The 26,388-nt window shown below is 39.1% G+C and overlaps 1 protein-coding gene across 4 annotated transcripts in view; it reads left to right on the top strand.

Annotated features, from left to right (window-relative positions):
* Positions 1–4,295: 4,295 nt before the first annotated feature.
* Positions 4,296–26,388, top strand: part of PPP4R1 (protein phosphatase 4 regulatory subunit 1) — a 51,538-nt gene continuing 29,445 nt past the window's right edge. For 2 of the 4 annotated variants that reach the window (XM_070420658.1, XM_070420656.1), the window contains exons 1-9: positions 4,296–4,399; positions 4,601–4,645; positions 15,210–15,345; positions 16,208–16,314; positions 18,051–18,193; positions 18,680–18,826; positions 21,232–21,339; positions 21,739–21,804; positions 23,369–23,527. In XM_070420658.1, the coding sequence (XP_070276759.1) occupies positions 4,393–4,399; positions 4,601–4,645; positions 15,210–15,345; positions 16,208–16,314; positions 18,051–18,193; positions 18,680–18,826; positions 21,232–21,339; positions 21,739–21,804; positions 23,369–23,527 (918 nt within the window). In that variant the 5' untranslated portion in view covers positions 4,296–4,392. The remainder of the gene's footprint in view (positions 4,400–4,600; positions 4,646–15,209; positions 15,346–16,207; positions 16,315–18,050; positions 18,194–18,679; positions 18,827–21,231; positions 21,340–21,738; positions 21,805–23,368; positions 23,528–26,388) is intronic. The other 2 variants (XM_070420657.1, XM_070420655.1) reach the window with 2 other exon arrangements.

Below are 26,388 nucleotides of genomic sequence, written 5' to 3'. Positions count from 1 at the left end.
AAAAACAAGATGTAATTATATATGTGTTTTCTGATGGTCTTAGGCGACCCCTGTGAAAGGGTCATTTGACCCTCAAAGAGGTCGCAACCCACAGGTTGAGAACCGCTGCTCTACACTCTGCCAACACTGGGATAGGCTCTTGCACATTGCTTTGAATGTGATTGCAACTAATGCTTTCTGCATTAAGATAAAGGTATAAAGAAAACCAACATTGCCATTGTAATCAATTTAATGCTCATTGTTTTTACATTTTAACTGTTTTAAAATGTGTGGAATAAATTGCATAGGATGCCTTACCTCCGCTGGAATAACTACAAAATTGTGGAGAGTCCTTTTGCCTCTGCTAATCTGGGACACAGTGAAAAGCAGTGAAGTAATTAACATGGGATGGGGGTGGGTAAGAAACAGGGTTTATTTTCCTTTATACTCAGTTTACAGTGGTGGTCCTAACAGGATGCACTTTTCTGTCAGAAGAAGCCTGTGCTAAGAAACTTGCAGCCTTGACTGATGGTGGGACAGAGCCTATGTTCTGTTGCCTTCTATGGGCCACCTTCAACTCCTGCAGATGGAAAAATTATTGCCTGAATAGGGATAACTCTGGATGGGGCTCAGTTCTGTAGCTATTTTTTCTTCTTTCCTTCCTTCCTTCCTTTTTTCTTTTTCTAGGATGGTATCTTTAGCTGATGTAGATACAGAGATCGAGTGTGTTTGGAAAACAAACCACACTGAAAGCTCTAGAAAAGGCTATGATTTCACATTTGGAATGTCATCTTTTTAAAAATATATTTTTATTGATTTCAGAGAGGAAGGGAAAGGGAGAGAGAGAGAAAAAAAAACCACATCAATGATGAGAGAGAATTGATTGGCTGCCTTCTGCATGCCCCCTACTGGGGATCGAGCAGGCAACCTGGGCATGCACCCTTGACCGGTATCAAACCTGGGACCCTTCAGTCCGCAGGTCGACACTCTATCCACTGAGCCAAACTAGCTAGGGCTTGGAATGTCATCTTGACATGAAGCTTTAAAAGGGGCTAGAAAACACATAGGAAGGAAAGATAAGACAAATTTCACACAAATATTTCTCTTTATAAAATATATCAAAAAAGTATACAGGAGGGTTCAAGTAAAAGATTGGCAATACATTAAAAATAAAAAGGACTCTGTGTTCTTTTTACTTGGGAATGACACTCTGTGAGGGACGTCCATCAACCTGTCTCAAAAAATAAAGAAAAAAACAAGGTGAATGAAATGTTTTCCTTTTAAAAAAAATGTTTTTATTGATTTCGGAGAGAAGAAGGGAGAGGGAGAGAGAGAGAGAGAGAGAGAAAGAAACATCAATGATGAGAATCATCAATGGGCTGCCTCCTGCATGCCCCCTACTGGGGATCAAGCCCACAACCTGGACATGTGCCCTGAATTGAACCATGACCTCCTGGTTCATGGGTCGACGTTCAAACACCGAGCCACACCAGCTAGGCTGAAAGGTTAAAATTTTGTTTAAAAAGCATTTTTATTGAATTTCTTCATTTTCAGATTGATTCATTTTTATTACTCAAAACAATAACTGATAATCTGCCTTTATGTACTTTCAGGTTCAGGAATGATCATTCTGAAGAAAAAAGTAAATGGTTCCATTATCAATATAAACATTAATAAATGGGGTAGCATCAAGCAATGCCAGGTATGTTTTATTTATTATCAATATTTTCCCCATGATATTTATTATGTTTGTGTTTGAAGAACCAAATTAGTTAATTTTCAAGTATCCTTGGTGAAATAAAGGAAATATTTCACTAGTGTGAAAGTTTTCACTATCATTTGGAAGAGGACTTATTCTTCCCAAAATTCAGGCCTTAATAGACACAGATTTGGATAATACTTTTTTAAAAGTTGACCTGCAACACTCCGTCTATTGTCAGGGGCAGAGCAGGTTAAGAATTCATTGTGTTGTGTTCTGACCACTACACACAGCTTCTGGTATCCATGGTCTAGTGTAAGTGAAACTGGAGTAAGGGTACATAGAATAACGATTGCTATTGTTTACATATAATTTTCATAAGGAGGAAACAGTACATTTCATTGAAACTGGTTTAAAAACCATTGATCTTATTTTGAGGAAGGAGTAGAGAATGAGAAAATTAAATGTAAAAAAAAAAATGTACTTGTGCTGAACCACTGAAATGTCTAAAAACCATACTGACTAAAGGAACCTACTGAGGCATATAATGGAGGTAAGATGATAACCAAATGCATCGCTTTTGAACAACACAGGCGACGTTACACAGGCCCTCCTCCTCTGCTGCCTTCCCAGAGAATACTGAGATAAAATTTACTGAGGTCTAGCTACCAGAGACAGGTAGTCATCATGTACCCCAGGCTAGCATTTGGTACACAACCTCTATTTTATCATGATCACTGAAAATTATACTGTCCAGTAGCTGAATAGTTGGCGCTCGGTAAATTCTGTTGTTTAGAGATCACCATTGAAAGGGCCAAATCCTATTTCCCCCTCCTTCCACCCAGAATTGCTAAAGTGGTAGGTGTCAACAAGACAAGTATCACAGCAAAGCTGTCACAGATTGAATCAATTGGGACCGGTTTCAGTCGATAGTTCGTGGATTTCTAAAGCATCATTTTGAGAGTTGGTGTTTTATTTTAAGCAAAATTCATGTAAGGGCATTTATCAAGGGAAGGAGAGAAATCGATGACAGCTTTCAGCCGTTGCTTTTAATTATTCTATATTTGACAAAATTAGACATACACGTGGAATTATAGATTGTATTCCAATCTTTATTACTCTTAAAAGTTTAATATTTACTATACAATGTGTTCCATATCTGAGAGGGAAGTTTTGGGAATAGCTATATATAGAACCCATTTTATGACACAGATTTATGAACTTCAGATCTGATTCCTTCCAGTGGTTCTCAACCTTCTGGCCCTTCAAATACAGTTCCTCACGTTGTGACCCAACCATAAAATTATTTTCCTTGCTACTTCGTAACTGTAATGTTGCTACTGTTAGGAATCGTCATGTAAATATCTGATATGCAGGATGGTCTTAGGCGACCCCTGTGAAAGGGTCCTTCGACCGCCAAAGGGGTCGCGACCCACAGGTTGAGAACCGCTGCCTTAGACTGATCTTTCATTGGTGAAAGCCACAATGCAGGGAGGAACAAGCTGATGAACTATTTAGAATTCCCTCTCCTGCTCAAGAGGCCAGGCCCCCAAAGTGGTGTCGCTGAAACAAGTCCTTGTTTCGTGCTGCACTTCAAGAGATGACCCTATGGGAGGCCTTGAGTAGAACCGGAGGGGGGAGAGGATAGTGTGAAATGGAACCAGCAGACCTAGGCTGAGCGCTCACTCCGGGCTTGGGAGCCTGAGCTCATCAGTCACACACAGGCGAAAAGGGGGAGGATAAACTCTGTGATCCGGCACTCAGGTGAGCACCTACTGCTTAAAGGGAAAAATCACCATCGCAGGCCCGTTCCTGGAGCACCGCCGCCATGGCTGGTGCTGTGCCAGGCTCCTGGCCTTCCTCTGCCCTCCGATCATCCCGAGCGGCAGCGATCGTCCCTCCTCTTACCACGGGCCACCCGCCCGCTAAGTCAATGGCAGCATAAAGACCCGAGCGCGGGCCTGCCGCCGGCGGGAGGGTTTCCGCTCGGCGGGTTCACGACCAGCCGGGCGCAGGGCGATCACCTGCGTCTCCGACCGAACCGCGCGGGGGCGGGGGGCGCGGGGCTGCCTCGGTCCCCCGGGACCAGGCGGCCGGGCCCAGGGCTTTGTTACCAGCCGCTTCCCACGGGCCCCGGCGCGCGGGGGGCGGCGCTTCCTCCGCCGGGAGGGTGGGACCCTCGGCCTCGGCCAGGCCTCGGATCGCCGCCCACGTACGTGCCACCCGGGGAGGGGGCGCGGGGCCGCGAACGCCCGCCGGCCCGCGGAGAAGGGCTGCGGCCGACGAGGCCGTGACCCAATAAAGCGGGTCGGGCCGCGGGGGGCCCTGCCCGGCTCCGGCCACCAGCCGCAGGGTCCCGGGCCGGCCGCTGCTCGGCGTGAGGGCGCCTCCGGCCGAGGGTGTGAGCGCGCGCCGCCGGGCCCGGAGCGAGGGAGGCGGGAGGAGGGAGCGCCGGCCGCCCCGGTGCCGCCCGGAGCGGACGGGCGAGGCGGGGCGAGGCCCAAGGCCCGCGGCGCCCGCCCACCCCCGGCGTCCGGGAGCCGCTCCGCCCGCGGCCCAGTCCCGGGCCCTCGGCCCGCCCCGCGCGCGCGCCCCCGCCGGCCCGTCCCTCCTCCTCGCCGCCCCTCCCGCGCGCGTCCACCGGCTCCCCGGCTCGCGCCGCTCCATGTAGCCCCGGATCCCCGGGAGACCGAGGAGGAGGGGGCGACCACAAGATGGCGGGTACGTGGCCCCCAGTTCTCCGGGCGGCGCGGCGGCGGCGCCTCCCCTCCCCGCGTCCGCCCGTTCGCCGCCGCCCCGTGTGGGGCCGAGGCCGGCGCGGGTCCCGGCGCGGGCAGGCGCCGCGGGGCCGGCGGGCGGGTGGCCGGGAGGCGCGCCGGGTCGCGGGGCGCTAACTGGACCTTTCTTTTCTCCCCGGCGCAGACCTCTCGCTGCTCCAGGAGGACCTGCAGGAGGACGCGGACGGATGTGAGTGCGCCGCCCGCTGTCGCTGTCGCCGTCGCCGGCGGCCCGCGGGGAGCGGCCGGGAGGAAGGGCGGGCGGCGGCGGCCTGGGCCCGGCCCGGCGGGGGGACGGGCGCGGCGAGGCGTGGCCCGGGGCCGGCCGGGGTCGCGGCTTGGGGGGAGCATGGCGCTTCCTGGAGGACACGGGGCGCCCCCCTCTGCCGCCGTGGGAGAGCGGTGCCCCGCGGGGCGCTTCAGCTCGGGCTCTGCCCCAGCGCCCACCCCGCTCGCATCTCGGGGGCTCGGGAGCGCCCCGCGGCCCGTTTTGGAAGGAGAAACTGGCAGGCAGACATTGGAAATCGGAATTTGGGGTGCGCGTTCCTCCATGGAGTGCCTTCCGGGGGCGCTCCTCCCCTCGGCCCTCCGAGGAAGGAAGAGGCTGTGATGGAGGAGGTGTTTTTCCCGGGAGCTGCCCGCGGGGTGCGGGGTGCAGGGCCCCGCGCCCCCCCCCCCCTGGCCGGCCGGCTAGGGGCCGCTCACCTGGGGCGCCGCGGCCCCTGCGGCCCCTGCGGCCCCGGGGGCGGTTAGAAGGCCTGTGGCCCCGGCGGGAACGACTGTTCGGAGGGCGAGTTTCTTGCATGCAGATGTTCGCACATCACCCAGCCCTCCGTACATATTACATTTTCAGCGTTTCCTTGAGATGGGAAGTTTTAAAAGAATCGGTTCTTTTGTGTAAGAAAGACACACTTGGACCTTGTTTCCAGAATAGCGTCAGGAAGGACTTGTGCGTTTCCCTTGGGCTCTCCTGGCCTCCGAAGGTGATGGGGGGTTTGCTCCGAGTTGACGTGACGACCGCGGTAGGATTTCTGATGTAGCGAGAGGAAAGCCCGCCGGATGCTGAGATTTACTTGGATAAGTGATTCAGAGATGGCTACAGTTTGAAATCGCTCTTTTAAATACTGTGTAATTCATCCTTAGTATTGTCTAGTATGGTTTTCCTTGCCCAAACCAAGCTTAATTTTTAAATTCCTGGGATGTCGTTGTTGTTTTTTTGAGTGATTTAAGGGGAATTCACTATTTAGAAGGATTCTATAAAAAGAGGGATTGTTTTTAGAGTAACCGAACCGTATTCACACTTACCTTTTGCTAAGTATGGATTTGTTTTTGTTTGGTCTTTTTTATTTTTTCTTCAGTAGAAAGCTCCTAAAGGGAGCCGTCTTCATATAGTAGACAGTTTTTATATTTCACTTCATGTTTTACCTTAGTCCACTAACCTGCCTATGAGTGAGTTTATAATGTTATTTAAGGCAGCTGTTGATTTCTTGCAAAGTTAGGTTTAGAGAGGTGCTTCTGGTGGTTGTCTCGAAACAGGGGCTTCTCATTCTTGTATTTTGCTTCAAGACTTTGTAAATAGAAGATGTATTCATTCAGCAGAGATTTAGGAACGTCTGGAGCAAGAACTTCTGCATATTAATTTATTTTTATTTCTGTGCCATGTACTCTTACAGGATGAGCTGCAGTATCACTTTTGTCTTGTCTGACCCTAGGGGACATAGTCTAGAGGGGAAAGCATACCTGTGAAGAACTCAACAATGATTTATTCATGAGCCTCAAGACTTCTGCTCTGTCCTGAGGATATAGCTGTGCAAAGGATGGTCCCAGTCCATTGCCCTCTAGTGGTTTATAAGCAATTTTAATGTAAGTGTGATAGTGAAGGCGTCAGAGGCAACCTAGCACAGTAGTTAATAGACAAGATGCTAGAGCCAGACTGCTTTGTTCCAATCTTGGCATTGTCATTTTGGACAGACTCCTGTAACTCAACCTGTCTATGCCTAAGATTTGTTATTTGTAAATAGCCTATAAATATTACATACCTTTTTGAGTTGTTCAGTGCCTTATGTAAATGAATGCATGTAAAGCACTTAGAATAGTTCCTGGTAGCCCTGGCCAAGTGGTTCAATTGGTTGGAGTGTTGTCCCGTGTACTGAAAGGTTGTGGGTTCAATTCCCAGTCAGGGCACATACTCAGGTTTCGGCTTCGATCTCCGAATGAGAGGCAACCAATCCATGTTATTCTTTCACATCGATGCCTGATGTTTCTCTCTTCCTTCCTCTCTCTCTAAAAAAAATAATAATAATAACAGTACCTGGTAAATAATGCCTATTCTATGTTCATCACGAATAAAGTATAAGGAAGCTTAAAAGAGAGCAGAAAAGAAAATACTTATGTTGAGTATAGAATTAATATATATTTACAAGTGCTTTTAATGCTTACAGTTAATTTTTTAAAGGTTCTGTTAGTTTCCAGTGTGTTTTAGTTTAGGATAAAATGCTAGACATTTGAAGGCACAGATAGTTTATTTGCATATGTATAATTTCATTGAAGACTTTATTAAAATAATTGTTTATTGTTCTCAGTAGTTAGTTTTTATAGGTGATACTCTCATGGCCCTGGAAACTTTCCCTTACTCCGTTGGTTCTTCTGGCTGGTCGAATAAGTCAAACAACATACAAGCAGATCAACAGGAGAAAGTCAGATTTTTACATGTGCATTTTTTCATAAGCATAAAAATTCCAAAGACAATGAGGCAAAATGGGGTATAGATGTCATTTTGGATAAAGGTGAAGTAGGTAAGGGCAACTCATAGGTACTGAGAAAGTAGCAAATACATTCTTGTTATGCTACTCAGAGACAACAGGACAGAGGGAAATCTAGGGAACAGATTTTTTCACAGATCCTTTCTGTCAACCACACTTAATTTATATGTGCAAAAGTGAGTATGCTAAGTGGTAATCCTAGAGTTCCCTTTCTGAAGCAGGTTTTTCCATCTGAATCCCTTAGAGAAGAAAAGGGGGAGGCTATAAAACAAACACACACAAAAACCACTTCCTGAGTTGGTTGGGCTTTAATTGTTTGCAGCTCAAAATAATCTTTATGCCAGGGTGACACATCCCAGGGAGAGCTCCCTACCCTGACAATACCTTTACCCAGAATATTCAGAAACAAGGGGTCTTTGAATATATGGCCAGTTGAAGAACCATTTGCCTTCTATTGTGAAGGGAGAAAGAATGAGAGAAATTTGCCCATGGTGCCTAGATCGAGGGCAAGATGTTTGGTAAGGGGATGAAAAAGCGTGTCACATCCTGGAGAATCTGGAGAAGGTAGAGAACCAGAGATGTCAGCAAGAATGGAGCTTGGGCTCCCCTTACAACTAGGCTATATCTTATGAACCCACTTTCTATCTCAGGCAAGACTGGTATGGAGGCCGGCCTCCAGAGTAGTTGTGCACCAGGTCCTGCCACTTCTTCCAAGCTAGGTCTGAGTTGGCCTTGAAATGGGAAGAAATTATTTTCTAGCCAAGCTCTACAATCTTGATTGTTTTTCCTAAATGCAGAACCACCTCCAGGACCTAGACTAAGGCAGAAGGGAGGATAAATGCTATTGTACTGGTAATCTGCAGCTGTGGGGACTAAGAGAGGACCTAGGTAGGGTCTATATATCTTGAGTAGGAGTGAATTGCCAGACCTTGGTAAGAGTCTCAGGTCTTTTGTTTTGATTTGTTTTATTTTAAGCCCTAAAGTCTATGTATAGAGTCAGTAGAAAAGTGGGTGGAACAGGTAAAAGGGTTAGTCAAAGACTGTCTTGACTGATACCCCAAGGGAGAAAAAGAAACAAAGTTCTAGTATGTAAAAAATGGTACATTGTACATGGTGGGACAAAAATAGGATTATAATTGTGAGTACATGAAACCCAGAGTTTATTTTTGTATTATTATGTATTAATTATTGTATTTTTCACATGAACAACTTTAAACCTATTTTTTGCCCCACCCTGTATGTACATATAAAAATATCATAAAGGTAAGTAAATAAAATTATTGTTAGGTATTAACTTTAGGAAAATAATGCAATAAAAGTGTGTTTTAGTTTAAAAGTAATACTTTCGGTACTGCACATGAAACATACTTTGAATTTCAAAGTGAAAGCAAGCCAGTGATCCATTGGAATAGGTGACTTCAAAGTTGGGTAAACCCTTTTTGTTCCTTGAATAATGGGAAGCAATGCGAAATAACAGGTAGACTTTCAGAGAAAGATATTTTAAATTTCTTTTTTAAAGGATAGATTATTGATTTTTAGAGAAGGGAAGGGAGAAGAGAGAAACATTGATGTGAGAGGAACATTGATTGGCAGCTTCCTACATGCCCTGTACTGTCATGGGGTGAATCAAGCCCAAAACCCAAGCCTGTGCCCTGACCAGGAATGGGAACAGCAACTTTTCAGTGCACAGGACAACACCCAACTAACTGAGCCACACCAGCCAGGGCAAGATATTTAAAATATTTATTGTCAGTTTTCCAATAGTTGCTAGATTTCTAAAAGAGGTAAGATATACTTAAAATATAGTAAGATTTGCGCTGGCCAGGTTGCTCAGTTCATCAGAGTGTCTTCCCAATACGACAAGGTTGCCAGTTTGATCCCTGGACAGGGCACATACAAGAATCAACCAAAGAATGCATAAATAAGTGGAACAACAAATAAGTATTTTCCCCCCTCTTTCTCCTTTTCTCTTTCTCTCAAATCAATCAAAAACAGAAATTTTAAAAAGAGATACAGTAAGATTTGACAAGTTAATGCTTATAAAAATAATTTCATTGAAGGAGTTTGATTAAAATTTACATTTTTAAGAAAAGAATACATTGAAGAATATTTTAAAAGAATGATAGAACACTGAATATTTTTTAGTAGCTTTCATAAACAGATTATTCATAGCAACCCTGTGATGTGTAGGCTGTGGTATTTCTGATATTAATTAAATAAGTAAGTAAACTGATATGCAAAGGGACTAAACTATTTTCTCGGGGAAAATTCCTAAGTAGCAGCCAGAATTTTAAGCTAGGCCTCCTGATTCTAAAATATTGTATTTTAAATATTGTCTCTTTTAAGAAGAGTTTATTGCCCAGTTTATAACATCGAGCAGCCCAAGTTTCTTACATAGGCAGTTTGTTTGAATCATGTTTAAAATACCCTTGAAGAGTAATCTAGTATGCTGCATGTGGTTTAATTTAGAGATAATTAGAATGGATGTTGGATATAATGTAGCTTATTTCATTTTTATGTTAACTTTTCTTTCAGCTGTAATTAGCATGATGTTAAAGAGCTTTGGGAGCTATATTATGGAATATGCCATACCACAGAATTTTCCATATTTCTTTAAGCTTTGGAATCCTTTTACATGAATCACAACTAATTGGGTGTAACTGCCTATACTGCACTCTAACTACTTTTAAAAACCTGAAACTAGTTTTGATAAACTTCTTAAATCCTTGCCACCTGGGGAAGTGCTGGAGCCAGGGAATCAGTCAAAAATCCTAGGAAGGTGCCCTTGGAAGTCATGATATTTATAAATGATGTTAAATGGGGATTTGGAAAAGTGAGTCATGGGACTTGGTAGCATGTTTTAATTGCTACCAACAAGACTGGACAGGAGAAATCTTTATTTAGATTAAATATACTTGATATCCAAGAAAAGATTGCTTAAGATGGTTTTAATGATACCCACATGTGTATAGAATCAGTTAATGATGCCTTGAGTAACAATTCCCCGTGTAGACTTTTTTTAAAACAGAAGGAAAAAGCAGGGGAAACCCTTTGTAAAAATATACATGTTGGCTGCCTGGGATTGTAGCTGCACACAAAGAAACCAACCCATCTAAATACAGAGGTTTTTGTTTATTCTTCCTGCTTATGAAAGATAAATACCTCTTATTAGATAAAGTTCATTCGTCTGCTACATATGTTTGATCACCGGTTTATTTTATTTCTGGTCCTTTTATCTCAGTTCGTCTTCTCATCAAAATAAAGAATTTATATTTATTAAACTATTATTACTTCACTCCTATGTTTGCCTTATATTTTGGAATTTTGGATTTTTCCTTCTTGATGGCAAACAATTTTTGCCATCAGCTACATGGTGGGCAGTCCCTAAACTTAAATTAGGGTGTTTTGCTGTTAGCTTGGATCTGAAAATAAACCTAATTTTAAAAAATTTTTATTGATTGATTTTAGATAGAGAGAAAGGGCGGAAGAGAGAGAGAAAGAAAAACATCAATTTGTTTTATTCATACATTCATTGGTTGATTGTGTTTGTTTTTTTAATGTTTTTATTGATTTTTTGTTTGTTTTTTTGGAGAGAGAGGAAGGGAGAGGAAGAGAGATAGAAACATCAATGAAAGAAAAACAGAAAACAGAAACATCAATGAAAGAGAAACATTGATCATCAATTGGGTGCCTCCTGCTTCCCATGGGACCAAGCCTGCAACCCAGGCATGCGCCCCGACCAGGAACTGAACCAGCGACCTCTTGGTACATGGAACAACACTGAACCAACAGAGCCACACCGGCCAGCCCATTGGTTGATTCTTGTATATGCTCTGACCAGGAATCAAACCCTCAACCTTAGCACATCAGGATGACTCCTTAATCAACTGAGCTACCTAACCAGAGCTGAAAAATAAACCTAATTTAATGTTTTAGGGAGAAGAGTGAGGTGGCACATCTATGGAATTTTGACTAAGGAGGTTGAAAGGCCTGCATTCCCTATAACTTCTAAGAAGCTGTTTTTGTACTGATCTTTCTGTCCCATCACCTAAGATTTCCTTTCTCCAAAGCCATCCCCTGACTCTCCTACGTCAAGTCTTAGCTCCTTATCCCCTTAGATTTAGAAGCAGACTTGTTTTCTGGCCTACTTTATATCAGTTTGGTTGATATTTGAGCATTTATCATTCTATAATTCTGAAATATGTCCCAGGAAAGTTTTGTGTAGGGGGAAGGAGCACTGGGCTTTGTAAATCTTCAGACCTGGGTTCAAATTCTGACCCTTGCCACTTATTCATTGTGTGATCTTGAGCAAGTTGCTTTTCTCAGCTGTTTTCTGTCTTTAAAATGTTAATGAACTTTTGGATTGTTTCCAGTTTTGGTCTATTAAAAATAAAGCTGCTATAAGCATTCTTTGTGTGAATATATGTACTCGTTCTCTTAGGTATATACCTAAGAGTGAAATGGCTGATTATCTTTTTAAGAAACTGCAAAACTTTTTCAAAGTGGTTGTACCATGTTACACTTCCACCAGCATTGTTTAAGAGTCCCAGGTGCTCCACACCATTGTTAGCACTTAGTGCGAGCTGTCTTTATTTTAGCCATTCTATTAACCATTTGTATGCCATAAGCGTTTATAGACTCAAGAGGCGGACCTTTTTTAAATTAAATTCAAAATATCATGGCAGTTAACTGGTTAAATGTGTAGTGGTTTTTTTTTTTTCTGTAGTTTGAATTTGCATTTCCTTATTGACTAATATTGTTCATCTTTTCATGTGTTCATTTACTATCTATATATCTTCTTTGGTGAAGTGTTTAGATCTTTTGCCCATTTTTTTATTGGGTTAATTGTTTTCCTATTAAGTTTTGAGAGTTCTTTATATATTCCAGATACAAGTCTCCTCTTGTGACTTGCAAATATTTTCCAATCTGTGACTTGTCTTTTCATTGTCGTGATTTGCAAATATTTTCCAGTCTGTGACTTGTTTTTTCTTTGTCATAACAGTGTATTTCAAAGAGCAAAAGTTTTGAATTTGATATTCAACTTACTGTTTTTACAGATGCCCTTTATCAGATTGAGAAAGTTCCCTGAATTTACTGACAGCTTTCTTGAAATTAGGAATGGATGTTGGATTTTGTCATTGCTTTTTCTGCATCTATGATGTTTGTTTTATAAGTTTAAAATGAATTATGTTGACTTTTTAAAGTAGATATTGTGAATTTTTCAGTGGGAAATTTCAAATACACACAAAAGCCAATGAGTCAACATATACTCAGTATACCCACTACTTAGCTTTATCTTTCATCTATCCTTTCCTATAACATCTGAACTATGGGGGGAGTGAGGGAAGAGGTAGCTAGAGTACTCTAAGTACATCCCAGGTGTTACTTTATTTTAACTATAAATGTTTCACAAGGGATATACTTGGAAGTGTCATGTTCCAATCTATAAACAGAAGGACTTCTAAGGTTATGGTAAGATGCAGTAATTTATGAACTTATGATTTATGGTTTAAATGATTAAATTCTTTAGACATTTGCCTTGCTGGTTTTACTGTAGTAAAGCACATCTGTATAATTACTAAACCCACTTTCATTTTAATCATATTGATCACCAGATTAAGAGAAGCAAAATCTTGCTTATTTTTATCTTGTTAAAGTACATTTCACCTTTTTTGGGTCAGCCTTAATGCTAACAAAGGAATATTGGTAAACAAAAGTTTAATGTTATATTGGTTTGTTATATCGTTCTATAGGATCACATAAACTTTAAAATTTGAGTTTGCTACACCTTTGGTGAGCCAGTTATCTCAGAATTACTGAAATCAAGAACTGGAGGATAGATTAATATATTAATTTTTTTTATGTTAAACATGAGAAAGTTTAGTTACAATATGTCACAGATATAAAGGTGAAATGTTGGCAGAAGCTAGAGTATAACTCAGACCTTACAGGTTTTAATATTCTTTTCCTGGGTACCATCTAACATAGCTCTTTAACTTGCTGCAAAAAAAGAAGATGGGAGGCATTTCTGTATTTTTGTTGTTGTTGTTTAAATTACCATTTGTTGTCCTGGCTGGTATAGCTCAGTTGGTTGAGTGTCTTCCTGTGCAACAAAAGGTTGCTGGTTCAATTCCTGGTGAGGGCACATGCCCAGGTTGCAGGCTCAATCCCAACCACTGGTTAAGTAATAGCCAAGTTATTACCAAGGTATCAAAAGCAGTCATAGACAATACATAAATGAATGAGCATAGCTGTCTTCCAATAAACTTTATTTACAAAAACAGACATGGGCTAGTTTAACCTGTTGAATACAGGTTGCCGATCCTGCACTATATTGTGGTAAGTTCAAGGTCTGTAACATTTTTATTCTTTAGCCATCACAGTGTCCAGCACACAGTAGGCCTTTATTGCATACTTGCTGGGTGAGATGAATCTTAATTTTTCTGGCCACACTAAATAAGGACATAAATCTAACTTACAGTCAAATAATGAAATAATTTATTTTAAACTAAACTGTTACTTTGAAAACTTTCAGACCTACACAAAACCTTCAGCCCTACACAAAACATTCAGCCTTTGTTAGCATTTTGCCAATTTTCTATATTTTCCTCTATAATAATTTATACACACACAATGTAATGTATACATTTTTTTAATTGATTTCAGAGAGGAAGGAAGAGGGGGAGAGAGAGAAACATCAATGATGAGAGAGACTCATTGATCAGTTGCCTCCTGCACACCCCCTACAGGGGATCGAGCCTGAAACCCAAGCATGTGTCCTGACTGGGAATGGAACCAGTGACCTCGTGGTTCACAGATTGATGCACAACCACTGAGGGCTGGGCCCTCACAGTACATTTTTAATCTTTTTATTTTATAATACATATTTTTTGCTTTAAACAGTTAATTATCCTTTAAAGAGATTTTTTAAAATAAGAAGGCCTTTGTATTTACCCATATACTTACCATTTCTGTTGCTCTTCATTTCTTTGTTGTAAATCCAGATTTCCATCTGGTATAGTTTTTTTCTTGAAGTACTTTCTTTAATCTTATAATGCAGGTCTGCTGGTGATAATATCTGTCAGTTTTTGTATGCCTGAAAAAATCTTTATTTCACCTTTGCATTGAACAATATGAATTTCAAAGATATTTGAAAGATTTCTATTTACAGGGTATATAGAGTTGGAGGTTGACATTGTTTTTTCTTTCAGTCTTCTGGCTTGTATTGTTTCTGATGAGAAATTTGCTGTAATTCTTGTCTTTCTCTTCTGTGTATAATGTTTTTCTTTGACTGCATTCCAGAATTAACTATCAGTATTTGACATTTTATTTATTTACTAGAGGCCTGGTGCACGACATTTGTGCACTTGGAGGGGGGGGTCCCCTCAGCCTCCTGCGCCCTTTAGCAGTCTGGGAGCCCTCGGGAGATGTCCAACTGACGGCTTAGCGCTGCCGCAGAGGTGGGAGAGGCTCCTGCCACCACCGCTGTGCTCACCAGCCGTGAGCCTGGCTTCTGGCTGAGCAGCGCTCCCCCTGTGGAGCGCACTGAACACCAGGGGGCAGCTCCTACATTGAGTGTCTGCCCCTGGTGGTCAGTGTGCGTGATAGCGACTGGTTGTTCCACCATTTGGTCGATTTGCATATTACCTTTTTATTATATAGGACAAGTTGTGTTCTAATTGAATGTGTAAGTTCTCAGGTCTCTGTGATTACTCTTTTCTGATCACTGCTCTGTGACCAAACTTTAGAGTTTCTACAGCCTCTTGACTCCTTTGTTTCTAGAGGCAATTTAGAACATACCTGTAAAAAAAAAAAGCAGAGAAAGCATCCTTCTGTTGTTCATGGCTTCTGAATTGATTCCAAGATTCTCTTGTGATTCTTTGTACCATTCCAGACTCATAAAGGGCAGTTTTACTTAAGCTGCTTCAGACAGGCAAGGGGTGCTTTTTAGTTTCAGAGTATTATAAGGAGTATTTCTGATGTCTCTGATAGTTGGTGTGGATGACTACAGCTCAGAGTCTGATGTGATTATTATACCTTCAGCCCTGGACTTTGTCTCACAAGATGAAATGTTGACGCCACTGGGGAGATTGGACAAGTATGCTGCAAGTGAGAACGTATTTAACAGGTATGTGCATATTTTTTTCACTAAAGTAGAAATGGAAGGATGGTTTTTATTACATTAATTTCAGGAGGGAAAATAAAATTACCCAGTTTAAAGTAGGTATTATTAACATGAGCAGTCTGAGTCTCCAAGTTCTCTTAATAATCATAGCCACGGCCTCTTTTATCGTTGTTTGCTCCTTGATCCTAGAAAGCATATAGCACTCTTTCTTTGCTTTTTGGCAAAAAAAAAAAAAGAAGAAGAAGAAGAAAAAAAGAAAGAGAAACCGTTGCTTTTTGCTATTAGATATAATTTTGATATTCGTATAAAGAAATTCCTAAGGAGTGCCTTATTCTTTCAGCAGATGATGTTGTATACTTACCTTGTGCCAGATGATGTTCAAGGGAATTGTGACATGCAAGTGACTAAGATAACACTCTTTCTAATGCATTGTTTCTCTTATGGTCATAAGACCACCTGTATCAGACTTTTCTGGGAAATCTGAAAGTCTTTGCTTAAATTTTTTTTGAGTATAGATGTATAAAAGTCATTTAGTAAAAATATGTAAAGATGTTTTATATAATAAAGAATGAATAAATTTTCCCATTGTTGTACTTGAAAATTACTGATATGAATTTTCAGTGACTTTAGAAATTTGTTAAATCGGGTAAAGATGAAAAATATTTTCGTGAATATTCAATTTGATCTTGTTAAAATAAAATCCATGATGGCATATATCACTAAAGGAAATTAGGGACTTAATATATGCTATTAAATGTATAATGAAAAAATTTCTTTGAAACTATGTAGATTCTGCCTTTTGAAATTCTGAATGTTAACTATTGATGCCACTGAACACTATGTAATTTTTTTTGTGTGTGTGTAGACAAATGGTGGCCCGGAGTTTGCTGGATACATTGAGGGAAGTCTGCGATGATGAAAGAGATTGTATTGCTGTTTTGGAAAGAATTAGCAGATTAGCTGACGATTCAGGTATATGTTTATGCAGAGAAAGTTTTCATTTACCAAATTTGTGTTTTTAAAACTAATGAAAAACTTAGTGTAATAAGAAATTTCTTTAAAAATTTTCCTAGGTAAATTGTCTAACCTATTAGTAGCAAGAAAATAAAAACCTGTTATTAAAATCCAAACATCTTATAATGGACCCAATATACAACTTTAAAGTTAATGTATATAATCCATCTTCCTAAGCAAATAAGGAGCTTAGAATCTTTAAATCTTTGTTCTGCCTTATTTTATCAACTTTTATCTTGATTTTTTGTTCCCCTAAATTTAGCATTATATTTTTATGATTTTATATAGTAAATGTGTTATTAATTTCTGTTTGTTGAAATCCAAAACTCTTCTGGACGTATTCATGCATAATTACCTTTAGGTAACTTTAATAATATTAGTAATAGGTGCCAAAGTTCTAATTAGGTCTGATGTAATGACTTGTATTGATAATCCATCATGTCTGTGTGTTTGTCAGTCACTTGCATCTCTTCTATGAATTGTCTATTCATTTTCTTTCTTGTATTCATTTGAACAATGGGTTCGGGGTATATTTAGTTATTAATATTTTATTGTACATTATTTTGTTTTAGGCGGTTTTGCCTTTTAATTCAGAATGTAGCATCTGTTGCCTATAATGAAGCCTTTATAAAGTGACATGAGCTGGTACTTAGTTGATTTTGGATTTGTTCACCTTGAAAGGGCTTCCCACTAAAAATATTGTCTTTCATTGCTTTTGATTTAAAAATAAACACAACTTTTGGGTTTTAAATTTACCTAGAATTAATGTGAGGTGTGTAGTATAGGAATCTTTTTTTCTGATATAACTAGCTTATTTTCTTACCATTATTTATTGAATAGTTCATTCTTTTGAAACCCAGAGATTTGAAATGCCATATTTGTCATAGTTAAATATGCCATATATACTTGGGTCTTTTCAGGACTTTTTGGTTTTGTAAAAAAATCTTTTAATAGTCTCCTTTAATATCATATACCTTTTTAGTCTTAGTTAAGTCTAACTAGAAATCCTCCATTCATTGACTAAACCTAAATTAGAAGCCAGTTCTTATGACTTGTCCGAGGAGGTTTTTATTTTTTTATTTTTTATATATTATTTTTTGTGAAACCTCACTCGAGGATATTTTTCCATTGATATTTAGAGAGACTGGAATTGGGGTGGGGGGTGGGGAGAGAGAGAGAAACATCGATGTGAGAGAGACACATCGATTGGGCCCGAGGATCCAGCCTGCAACTGAGGTACGTGCCCTTGATTGATTGGAATCAAACCTAGCACCCTTCAGTCCGAGGGCTGATGCTCTATCCATTAAGCCACACTGGCTAGGGCCCGAGGAGGTTTTTAAATAGAGTTTATAGATAATACCACATTATAGTTGATGTGACTTGGATACTTAATCTTTAGCACAGTATGGCACAATGTAGGTAATGAATAAACTCATTCAGTCACTATAGGAAATGATTGCATTCTAAGTGCATACTATGAAGATACAAGCTTGGGTTGGGGGTAAGGTCCTCCTTTAACTCATAGGGTTGACCTGTACCAGTATATGATTGTGAAAAGGATTGCAGAGTTAGAGAACATCTTGTAAGACCTTTTATAATGAGGATGAAAGTAAACCTTTCCTAAATACTCTCAAGCCCAGGCAAAGATTTTATTATTGTGGGGAATGTTGCTCACGTTTTTATCATTTCAATAGAACCAACTGTGAGAGCAGAGCTGATGGAACAGGTGCCTCATATTGCATTGTTTTGTCAAGAAAACCGGCCTTCAATCCCATATGCTTTTTCCAAATACTTACTACCTATTGTGGTTAGATATCTTGCAGATCAGAATAATCAGGTAAGAGTGCCATTTATGTTCTTAATGGAAATTTATCTAGTATGATATATGTAGAATGATCTGTTCATTTAAATATTTTTTCCTGTTTGTCACTGTTATTCTGTTTTTCAAAAGACTATTTGTCTTAGACAAGCTGTGTTGAGAATTTGGCAAATCTAGGTCTCCCTAATGCTATTATAGACAATGCCTCCTAGCTGTATCCTCACTTGGTCACTTGGCTCCCTCATAGGTGTCCCTCAGAGAGTTTCTTTGTGAGACATTTTACAAGATGGCTTCTTTGTTCCACTTCTGTTATAACACAATCTACCAGGTTCTGTCTTTGCAGTACTTGAAGAAAATAGCCATACGTTTTTCTTTGCATGGTTTTACTAGTTGAGATGAGAAGTCTTCAGTTTTGTAAAGTCAAGTAAGAGAGTTATATCATGTATGTACTTTGCTATGTCATGTCTGTACTTTGTTTACCGTATACTGTTAATTTTTTCCTAGGTAAGAAAAACAAGTCAGGCAGCTTTGCTGGCTCTGTTGGAGCAAGAGTTAATTGAGCGATTTGATGTGGAGACCAAAGTGTGCCCTGTCCTCATAGAGCTAACTGCCCCAGATAGCAATGACGATGTGAAGACAGAAGCTGTGGCTGTAAGTAGAATGTGATTTTTTAAATTAGGTAAAAATTAGTCCTATATTAACTAATAGAAGGTGCTCAATAAATACTTTGCTACATTATGTGCTATAGGGTTTTATACATATATTAGGTATCAAAGTAGCCACAAATAATTAGAATTTGAAATAGAATGACTGGCAACAAGGAGATAAAGGCTTACAAGAAAAGAGGTGTATTTTTTGTGGGCCCCATATTGTGCCAAGCAACTGGAAATTAGATGGTTCTGTCACTGGGCTCAAGCAAGATATACAGCAGGAAAATAAGTAACTGTAAGATATTACTATGTCAAAATGGAAAAATAAGATGGGAGAAAAAAACAGTGCAGTTAAAAAAACTGTATTGAATAAAGAAACATTTGACCCCCTTTAATTGCTGTTGAACACTTTTCTAGGCATTGTGTAAGCACAGTAGGAAAAAAATAGTAATACTTGGATCCTGCCCTTGATACTATGGTTTTTGGGGGAAGGGTAGTCAAGCAAGTAATTTTACTTGATGTAAATTATGGTTATTAATGATATACAGATACTAATTCATTATGCACATAATAAAGTCAAGCATAATAGTAAATTTTCTGGGTTTTTTTTAACATGGTTAAATATTTTTATAGAGAACCATAAAAAATAGGGTATGAATTAGCATATATAGTAATATCTGTTGCACTTCACATCTGTGGTTCCTGAGTTCAGATAGTAAGAATTCTGATTATAAATTAGGAAACTGATAAATTCACCTGAAAATTTATTCAAATCTGTTTGGAATAGAGTTTACTATTTAAACCTAAAATAAAATAATAAACATCTTTGTTGATATAAAAAAAAATCAAACCAAAATTTTATGGTACTTCTGAAACATTAGTAGGACGAATTTGATCATCTTTCTAGTCCATTTCCCTTAGAAATTCCTTGATTTTGTTATTTTTATATACTCAAGTACTAGTTAATAAGGTTAGATACTCTGGTATAGGTTAAGGTTTAGATACTTTTTTCCCAGTAATCCCATTTTTATTGAAGTGAAATTCACATAGTATACAATTAGCCATTTAAGGTGTCCAGTTAAATAACACTTAGTATTTTCATAATGTTGTACATATACCACCTCTGTCAGGTTCTAAAACATGGATTTTTTTTTTTCACAAGTTCCTCATGAAGGGAAATCAATTTCAGCATCATTGTTGGTTTGTATTGAGCAGAGTTTAACTTGCTCTGCTATAGTTTGTGATAGGATTTAATAATAGTAAAATATTGTAATGACAGTAAAAAGACTATACACAGCACTGGATGAAACTTGTGATGCTCTTACAATTGGTTCACATTTATTTTGTCATGTTTTTCATTCCCTGACTTCCCAGCTGTTCTCTATCTTGGGAATAATTTATTCTAATATTTATAGATCATTGGTACAGTATAACTTTGGATCTTTAACCTAGGGCTTGGAAATTCTTAGAAACAGCATAGAGTCAAATAACAAAACTGGCTTTGGGGTCTAGGAGATGTAGGTGTTATCCCCAGTTCTAAGGATATTTCCACTTGTTCATTGCTAACTTACAGAAATGAATATGATTTTTGTATTCTGACATGTTTGTATCCTGCAAACTTCCTAAATTTGTTTATTTGTTCTAGTGACTTCTTTGTAGATTCTGTGGAATTTTCTATGCAGACAACTGTGTCACATATGAGTAGAGCTTTCTTTCCAATCTGTATGCCTTTTATTTGTCTTATTGTATGGCTGGGAGTAGATAGAATATATGAATAGATAAACGATGAGAAATCATCAGAAATCTTTCTATATCAACTGTGGGGCAAATTTATTTAAAGACTGTTGGGCTGGTTTTCAAACAGTTCATCCTCACTTTGCCTAGCACTGCATTAATTGACACATGCCTTCCCTGGAACCTAGGCTTTGCAGAGTAATGATGTCGTTCCAGTATGCACAAGTTTCATTTAAAATAGTACTTTGTAAAGTAAGGACTGCCTCTGTTCAGTCTTTCTTAGCAATATAGATATACTAAACCCAGATCCTTCTTATAGATACTCTTTCCCACTAAATTAAATAGTCAACATTTATTTTCTTACTGAGAAAATGTAGGGTTTTACTGATTTTAAAGTTATCAGGAAAAATGATTAATAAGATTGAAACTGTAGACGAAAATGAAGTTTTAATGATTTTCTCTGGGTTTACTATGCATTAAGTAACTATTGGGGATTACTATCTATTTTTCTGTCTTCAACTCAGATAAGATGAATTTTTTGTAATGGTATAATGATGCCATATCATATGTTATATATTCTTAAGTTATATGCTTCTAATAAGTTAGCAAACTTAACTGGGAAAGCCTTGTTTAAAGATATTTTCAGTGTATTTTTGTTCTTATTTATTTTAGATAATGTGCAAAATGGCTCCCATGGTTGGGAAGGACATTACAGAGCGTCTTATCCTGCCTAGGTTTTGTGAGATGTGCTGTGATTGCAGAATGTTTCATGTTCGAAAGGTATTTTTTTAGTCTTGTTTGTTTGTTTGTTTGCTTAAGAACACTTGGTTCTAGTGTTTACTATATTGATATGTGAAATTTAGAAGATTATTTTTAGCCCAGCCAGTGTGGCTCAGTTGGTTGAGCATCGTCCCACGCACAAAGTGGTCACTGGTTAGATTCCCCATCAGGACACATGCTGAGGTTGCGGGCTAGATCCCCAGTAGGAAGCATGCAGGAGGCAGCTGATTGATGTTTCTCTCTCATCAGTGTTTCTGACTCTCTTTCTCTTCCTCCCTCTCTCTCTAAAAACAAAAAAAAAAATCAATTAAGAAAACGCAAATTAAAAAAATAAAAATAAAGGGTTATTTTTAAAGAACCTTATATACTTTGAAATGTCAGTGATGCTTTTGTTGTCAGGTCTGTGCTGCCAACTTTGGAGATATCTGCAGTGTAGTTGGCCAGCAAGCTACTGAAGAAATGCTGGTAAGTATTACAGAAACAGGAGTAATAAAGGAGTAAGTAGTGCATTACAAAATAGCACATAAAGTTTAAAGTGCATACATTTACTCCCAGATTTTATTAATACAATTTCACAAATATAAACCAGAGGGGAGTAGGACTTTGAGTTTAGGAGTTTAAATTTCTGTAATCTGAACTGTGCTTTTATAAAGACAGTTAAAAATGCAAATATGGCCCTGGCTGGTGTGTGTTCAGTGGTTAGAGCATCGGCCCACATACCAAAGGATCTTGAGTTCGATTCCTGGTCATGGGTGTGTACCTGGGTTGCACGTTCAATCCCCAGCTCTGGTCAGGGCACATTCAAGAGGCAACCAATCCATGTATCTCTCACATCATGTTTCTCTCTCTCTTTCTCTCTCTCTCTTTCTTCCCCTCTTCATCCCTCCCTCTCTTCCACTCTCTAAAAAAAATCAATGGGAAAAAATATCCTTGGGTAACGATTAACCAAAAAAAAGCAAGTATGTGTAAGGACCATTGATCAATTTTTACCTCTCTCATTTTTATTAAACAAATCAATTCTTATTTATTCAAATTAATCTTTATTAGCAATCCTCAAGTCTTTCAGGGACAAATCAACAGCTGGTTCTTTTTAAATAGTTAATTCATAAAATATATATATTTAATGTACAAGTTAACATACTTTGAGAGTTTCTGAAAATATTTGTTATGCAAAATAAGTTTAGGTATAAGCTCTTGAAAAACAACATTTAAGCTATATTTATTGGAAGTATTTTGTTTTTTCATAGCCAATAGTTTGTGAATTAGATGTATTTCATTTAAAATTACTGAGTATTAATGCTAAACAGGTCTTCTAAATTTTGTTAAAATCTAATACTGTAAAACACTTTAAAAGTAGATAATGAAATAACACTGCACAAATACTTCAGAGATTTTGCGAGTTTGGTTCCATACCACCACAATAAAGTAAATGTCACGGTAAAGAGAGTCACGTGAATTTTTTGGTTTCCCAGTACATATAAAGATTATGTTTACATTATACTGTAGTCTGTTAAATGTGCAATAGCATTTTATCTAAGAAAAAATGTACATACCTTAATTTAAAAAGACTTTATTGTGCCCTGGCCAGTGTTGTGTTGTTCAGTGGTTGGAGCATCAGACCGCACACCAGAGGGTCGTTTGTTCAATCCCTGTCAGAGGGCTGCAAGTTTGATCCCTGGCACCAGTCGGGGTGCATGTGGGAGACAACTGTCGATATGTCTCTTTCACATGAATGTTTCTATTTCTCTCTCTCCCTCCCAACCTCCCTCCTTTCCTTCCACTCTCTAAAAATCAATGGGAAAAATATCCGTGGGTGGGGATTAATTTAAATAAATAAATAAATAAATAAATAAATAAATAAATAAAAATACTTTATTCCTAAAAAATGCTAGCCATCGTCTGAGTCTGTTGAAAAAATGGTGGCAATAGAATTGCTTCATGCAGGGTTGCCAGAGCGAAGCACAATAAAATGAGGTATGCCTGTATTACACTCTGTTTGTCTGCCTAACGAAACACTGTCCTTGCATAGCTGCCTAGGTTTTTTCAACTTTGTTCTGATAACGTATGGGGAGTCCGGAAAGCTTGTGCTGAATGCTTCATGGCGGTTTCATGTGCAACATGTCAAGAAATCCGACGGACTAAATTATCAGCACTATTTATTAATTTGATCAGTGATCCTTCACGTTGGGTAGGATTTTGTTTTAATTACTATTTTTGTAAATAATACGTTTTACCGCAAACATGATTTGGAGTTCATAATTCAAGTAATAATTTGTTATTTAAGGCATGTTATTTTTCATTCTAGGAATAGACAATAGATAGACAGCTGTATTAACTTTTGTTTTTTTAAACTGGACAGACTTTCTGTTCAAATATAAAACATGTTCATTCCATTGCTATGATGTATCTATTGATTTTCAGGTTTTAAGCCAGGGGTGGGGAACATCTGGCCCACAGGTTAAAAAAGGCCCACGAAGTCATTTGGTCTGGCCCTACCGAGGCATTAGGGGTGACCAAATATGCAGGCTAATGTTTAAGTTGATAATTTTGTATGGCCCATGAATGGCCCTTGGCAGAAAAAAGGTTCCCTACCCCTGTACACTAACCTTTAATATCTGGCATGTCTCACTTGGTCATAGTGTAATAATTCTTTATATGTTGGATTTTGCTAGTATTTTGTTAAGGATTTTTATATTCATATATGAGGTAATGGTCTGTAGTTTTTTCTTCTATGGCTTTTTATTATTTATGCTATCAGGGTAATAATGGCCTCAGAACAAGTTGGGAAGTATTTCCTATTCTTCTATGGTTTGGGAAGAATTGGTTGCCGAGGCCGGTTTGGCTCAGCGGATAGAGCGTCGGCCTGCGGACTGGGGGGTCCCGGGTTCGATTCCGGTCGGGGGCATGTGCCTGGGTTGCGGGCACATCCCCAGTGGGGGATGCGCGGGTGGCGGCTGGTCGATGTTTCCCTCTCATCGGTGTTTCTGACTCTCTATCTCTCTCCCTTCCTCTCTGTGGAAAATCAATGGAATATATTTAAAAAAAAAAAAAAAAAAAAAAAAAAAAAAAAGAATTGGTAATAATTCTCTTTTAAATGTTTAATAGAATTCAGGAGTGAAGCCAAGTCATCTGGGCCTGGGCTTTTCTTTGTGGGTATAGTCTTTTTTATTACTAATTTAATCTCTTCACTTGTTATAGGTCTATCCATATTATCTATTTCTTCAAATATTTTGTCTTCTCTCTTCTTCTGGTATTCCCATTACACATATGTTGGTGTGCTTAAATGGTGTCTCGCATTATTCTGAGATCGTGTTTATTTTCCTCCTATTCTCTTTTCTCTGTTTTTCATCTTGTATAAGTTATATTGATATACCTCAAGTTCACTAATGTTTTTTCTACCAGTCCAGATCTATTGTTGAATTCATGTAGTGAATTTTTTATTTCAGCTATTATACTTTTCAACTTCAGAATTTCCATTTGGTTCTCTTTTTAAATATCCGTCTCTTTATTAGTATTCTTTATTTGATATGATATTATCCTCATACCTTTACTTCTTTAATCATGCTTTCCTTTAGTTCTGTGAACAGTTTATAATGGCTGCTTTGAAGTGGTTTTTTTGTTGTTAAGTCCAGCATTTTATTGCTCTCACACACAGTTTCTGTTACTTAATTTTTTTTTTTCCGTGTATGGATCATACTTTTCTGTTCCTTTCCATGCCTTGTAATTTTTTGTTAGAAACTGGACATTTTAGTTAGATAATGTATTGCAGCAAATTTGGGTATTGATACCCTTCTTGGGAGCTTGTAATTGTTATTTGTTTGTTTAGTGACTGAGGGAATACTTTAGTGGATTCTCATTTCCCCCTTCAGGAGGCACAACTTTGGGTCTGCATGCCCACAGTCACCCTTGGGATGAGAACGTTTTGGTAGGAGTGGGAGGTTCACCAGCTTGAGGTTCCCTTGTCTTATCTCTCCCAGCCTCACCAACTCGGGCATGGGCTTTGAGGGCCTCAGGATTCTGATCCCCGTCCAAGGTAGAGCCTCTGTTCCACTAATGGGCCTCAGGTAGAAGGGAACCCCCAGCACTCCACTGCACTTGCCCAGGACCTGTTCTCAGCAACAGGTAGCTGAGGGCAGGGGTGCAAATGCTGAAAGCCCTCCAGCTGGGAGCTGGAGGAGAGGGAGCCCACTGTTCTTGGCTACAGCAGTCTGGAATGGCAGCTCAGCCTCCCTGAGCTGGCCTTGGTTCATATACTCAGACTCTCAACTTTTTTACTGAGCTTTTGTGGATTTTATTGACTGGATATTACTTAATTTGCCTTTAGGGCTTTTCCAGAGGTGTTGAATGGAGGAGTTTTTTCCCATTTCACTGGAGAGTGTGGGCCAGTGGAATTCCTTATGCTGTCATGCCAGAAGTTGATCTCAGGATCTCACCACATCCATTTTCAAAACAAAATTTACATACAGGAAGAGACTTAAGCCTTAGTACTATTTTAATGTGTTTATTATCATCTTGTATAAGATTATTAGAAGGGACTTTGTAGCTTATTTGAAGTTTTTATTTTGAAATTTTAACTACTATGTTAGAGCAACATGTGGTATTTCCTGTTAATTTGGGAAGAGGTATATATTAAAGTGAAGGATTCCTTAAATCTCAGTCATTTGAGGTATCTATAAATCTATGCCTATTTGAGACAAGCTCACAGTTTTAATATCCAGAGTAGACTAAATGCGTGCATATAATTTTAAAAGTTACTTTTGTGCTTTTATGGAAATACAAAGAAGAAGAAAAATCTAAGTTAGCTCACACTATTCTTTTTGCTATCATGAGTGTAATTCTAGCCTTTTAAAAAAATCAATTTAATAATTTGGTAATTCTCCAAGCAGGTCAATACCAATATTTAAATACCAACATGTATTTATTTGCCTTTGTAAAATTTATACATCTCATGTAATCCTTATTTTAAAACTTGAAAAAGGTATTGCTCTGCCTAAAAGGTGAAATCTCAGGGAAATTGGTTTATAGTTTTTCTCCATCATAGTTGTTTTT

This window comes from Myotis yumanensis, unplaced genomic scaffold (genome assembly GCF_028538775.1).
Source record: "Myotis yumanensis isolate MYYU_CA2020_CCGP unplaced genomic scaffold, mMyoYum1.0.hap1 SCAF_7, whole genome shotgun sequence".
Taxonomy (NCBI): Eukaryota; Metazoa; Chordata; class Mammalia; order Chiroptera; family Vespertilionidae; genus Myotis; species Myotis yumanensis.
This window is presented reverse-complemented; position numbering and strand designations above follow the sequence as displayed.